The sequence below is a fragment of the Plutella xylostella genome, chromosome Z (assembly GCF_932276165.1).
Source record: "Plutella xylostella chromosome Z, ilPluXylo3.1, whole genome shotgun sequence".
Classification (NCBI taxonomy): Eukaryota; Metazoa; Arthropoda; class Insecta; order Lepidoptera; family Plutellidae; genus Plutella; species Plutella xylostella.
Genome location: NC_064012.1, coordinates 1,124,219 through 1,126,891, shown reverse-complemented (window position 1 = coordinate 1,126,891; position 2,673 = coordinate 1,124,219). Strand labels below are relative to the sequence as shown.

Here is a 2,673-nt window from a genome sequence, read left to right as displayed (position 1 = left end):
CAAAAATTAAACATATAAGCCCATTAAAGACATCAACCATTTCATGTATATTTCTCGCGTTGTATACATCATTCCAATTCGTTCCCTTTAGGTCTGAGATAAAATCTTTTTCGTCTATGTTTTTTAACGAACGGGTCCACATAAATTGGGGCGCTCTGATGGGAGTCTTAATGCTGAATACCCCCAGGACCAGTGCATGGTCACTTAGCAATGGGTTATGGTAAACATTTATAGATTTACATAGATCAGGATTACTTGTTATTAATAGGTCTAATAAAGTTTCCGATTTATTGTGGATTCTAGTTGGTTCATTAACTAATTGATATAAATTTTGTTGAGATAAAAATGATATTAGCTCAGGCGCTGAGTCCATGTTTGGTTTAAGCAAATTTACATTAAAATCTGTTAGGATGAAAACAAAGTCACAATATCCAAAAAAACTTACCGATTCGCTCAAGGCATCGATGGCCATACTTGGAGACATCCCGGAGCCGGGGCGGTATGCGGTGCCGATGGCCACACGCCCCACGCCGCCCAGAGTCAGCTCCAGCCACCTCTGCTCCAGCGCGGAGGGGGGGTGCGGCTTGTGCCGCACGCGCAGACCGTGACGTACATAAAATCCTACACCGCCTCCTCGGCCACCGGTGGGCCGTGGAGTGTTTTTAAGAGTGTATCCAGGAATATTTGGCGCGTACTTATCCTGTCCGTCCCCAGTCCAAGTTTCATTAAGTGCTAATAAATCTGGTTTCAATTTATCCATTGTGAATTGTAGTTCATCCTGTCCCGTATTGAGTGATCTTATATTTAAAAGCCCCAGTTTAAGATTTTGTACTTTAGTTTTACTACTCATTTAAGTTATGAAAATGTAGTCCTAGAAATATGTTTGGATACGCAATAGCAGTATAATATTTAATGAAATTGTGGATGTATTTAGGGTGTAGTGTATATATTTTGTGTTTGAGTATACATAGGTTATAAGTTATATACATACGAATATGGTATAGGTTTACAGCTTGAAGAGTTTTAAACATTAATCGGTACAGTATTAGTAAAACGTTAATACAATGTTCTTGTGATAAGGATAGTATTAATAATACTTTCTTGAATGAATCACATATTAAATCAGAGAGTAACAACATTACATAAAGCTCGTATAAAATGCATAATATGTTTTCTAACGCAATTTTCGGTATATAAAGATAAGTAAAATATATCGTTAAAAGTCAGATAACTTTTGCTAAATCCTCTTCCGAACGAATCTTTATGATCTTGCTTGTATCTGTCTTACGCATCATCACATTGGCATTTCTTACCCAAACATGTTTGTAGTCTTTGGCTTTCATCAGTTCGCGTGCCTTTGAGAACAATATCTTGTTTGTTAAAGTGAGATGTTCATTTATATAGAAGCGACGGACTGGAGGCGGGAGAGACAGCTGCTCGGTGGTGAGCTCGCGGCGAGTGCGCGCTGCAGCCAGCAGGTTGTCGCGCAGGCGGCGGGTGGTGAGTTGCAGCACGATGTTCCGCGGGCGGTCGCGCTGGGCGCCGGGGGCCGTGCGGTGCACGCTACGAATGCTCTCCACCGGCACGCTCACTCCGATTAGGCTGCCGATATTGCATACTAAGCCGACGAGATCCTCTCCACTTGTCTCAGGGATATTTTGGATTTCCAAATTACACTGTCGGGAGTTTTGATCCAGAGTGTCAAAACTTTTCTGCATCTTATTGAGGTCTTTCTTGAGCGCTTCATTTTCACTGTACAGGTCATTAATTCCGCTTACCTTGGCCTCTAGAATATCCAGACGGCTCTCCCAGTTCTCAAGTCGCTCAGAGATAAGTTTTATATCGCTCTGAACTGGTTTAAGGATTTCACTTATGTCCTTCTTCCACTCCTCCCGGAGAGAGCAAAACCTTCTCTCAAAAAACTCAATGAAAGCTTTTGTGTCGAGATTTACCATGGATGATGGGACATCCGGAATCAGTGAGTCTGTTTGTCTTTTAGTGGTGTTTGTTGGTGTAGCACCATGTTCATGTTGTTGCTTTGACAGAGGACTCTCTTTCTTAGACTTGCAAGTGGGGCACTTCCATTTAGGTTTATTCATAGGAAGCATTTTATTGAATTCTCCCTCTGTTAAACCGACACAGGAGTAATGTAGAATATGTTGACAGCCATTGCATTTCAATTGGTTTTTTACCATTGTTGGTTGGGAACAATTGAAACAAATTCCACTCATGGTGTACTAATATGTGTAGCAGACAGACACACAGCGCCCTCCTCGTGTCAAGTGAAATATAATTAAACTTCTGCGTGTGCGCAGCAGCGTTCCACTTAGCGATTCACAGCGAGCAGGTGGTGTGCTAGTTCCGAGTGTAAATTGTAGATGGCGCTGTTATAATATAGGTAGAAATATTGTCTTCAGCTTTCAGTTATTCAGATAGGAAGCGCTAGTTTCGCGTAAACTCACTCAGTGTTATCACAGCAACATGAATTATGCACAATATTTACTTAAACAGAGAAGTTATTCACAATCACTTTTTTCTTCTTGTGTGAGGGTATCAAGCACTGTTGATAAATATAACGAAAATAATCTTGACCAGATTTCTTCAAGTTGTGGTTTTTTTGCAGTACTAATATGCTGCGGATGCACTAAAACCTCAATTAAAGCGAATGAGACT

The 2,673-nt window shown here is 40.9% G+C and overlaps 1 protein-coding gene across 1 annotated transcript; it reads right to left on the bottom strand.

The window, feature by feature from the left end:
- Positions 1–1,223: 1,223 nt before the first annotated feature.
- On the bottom strand, positions 1,224–2,108 carry LOC105391557. The gene has a single exon (XM_011563045.3). The coding sequence runs from the start codon at positions 2,106–2,108 to the stop codon at positions 1,224–1,226; it is 885 nt and encodes a 294-aa protein (XP_011561347.3).
- Positions 2,109–2,673: the final 565 nt, after the last annotated feature.

Excerpts from the sequence above, each read along its gene's own strand:
- LOC105391557 (XM_011563045.3), bottom strand. The coding sequence starts at position 2,108 with ATGCTTCCTATGAATAAACCTAAATGGAAGTGCCCCACTTGCAAGTCT.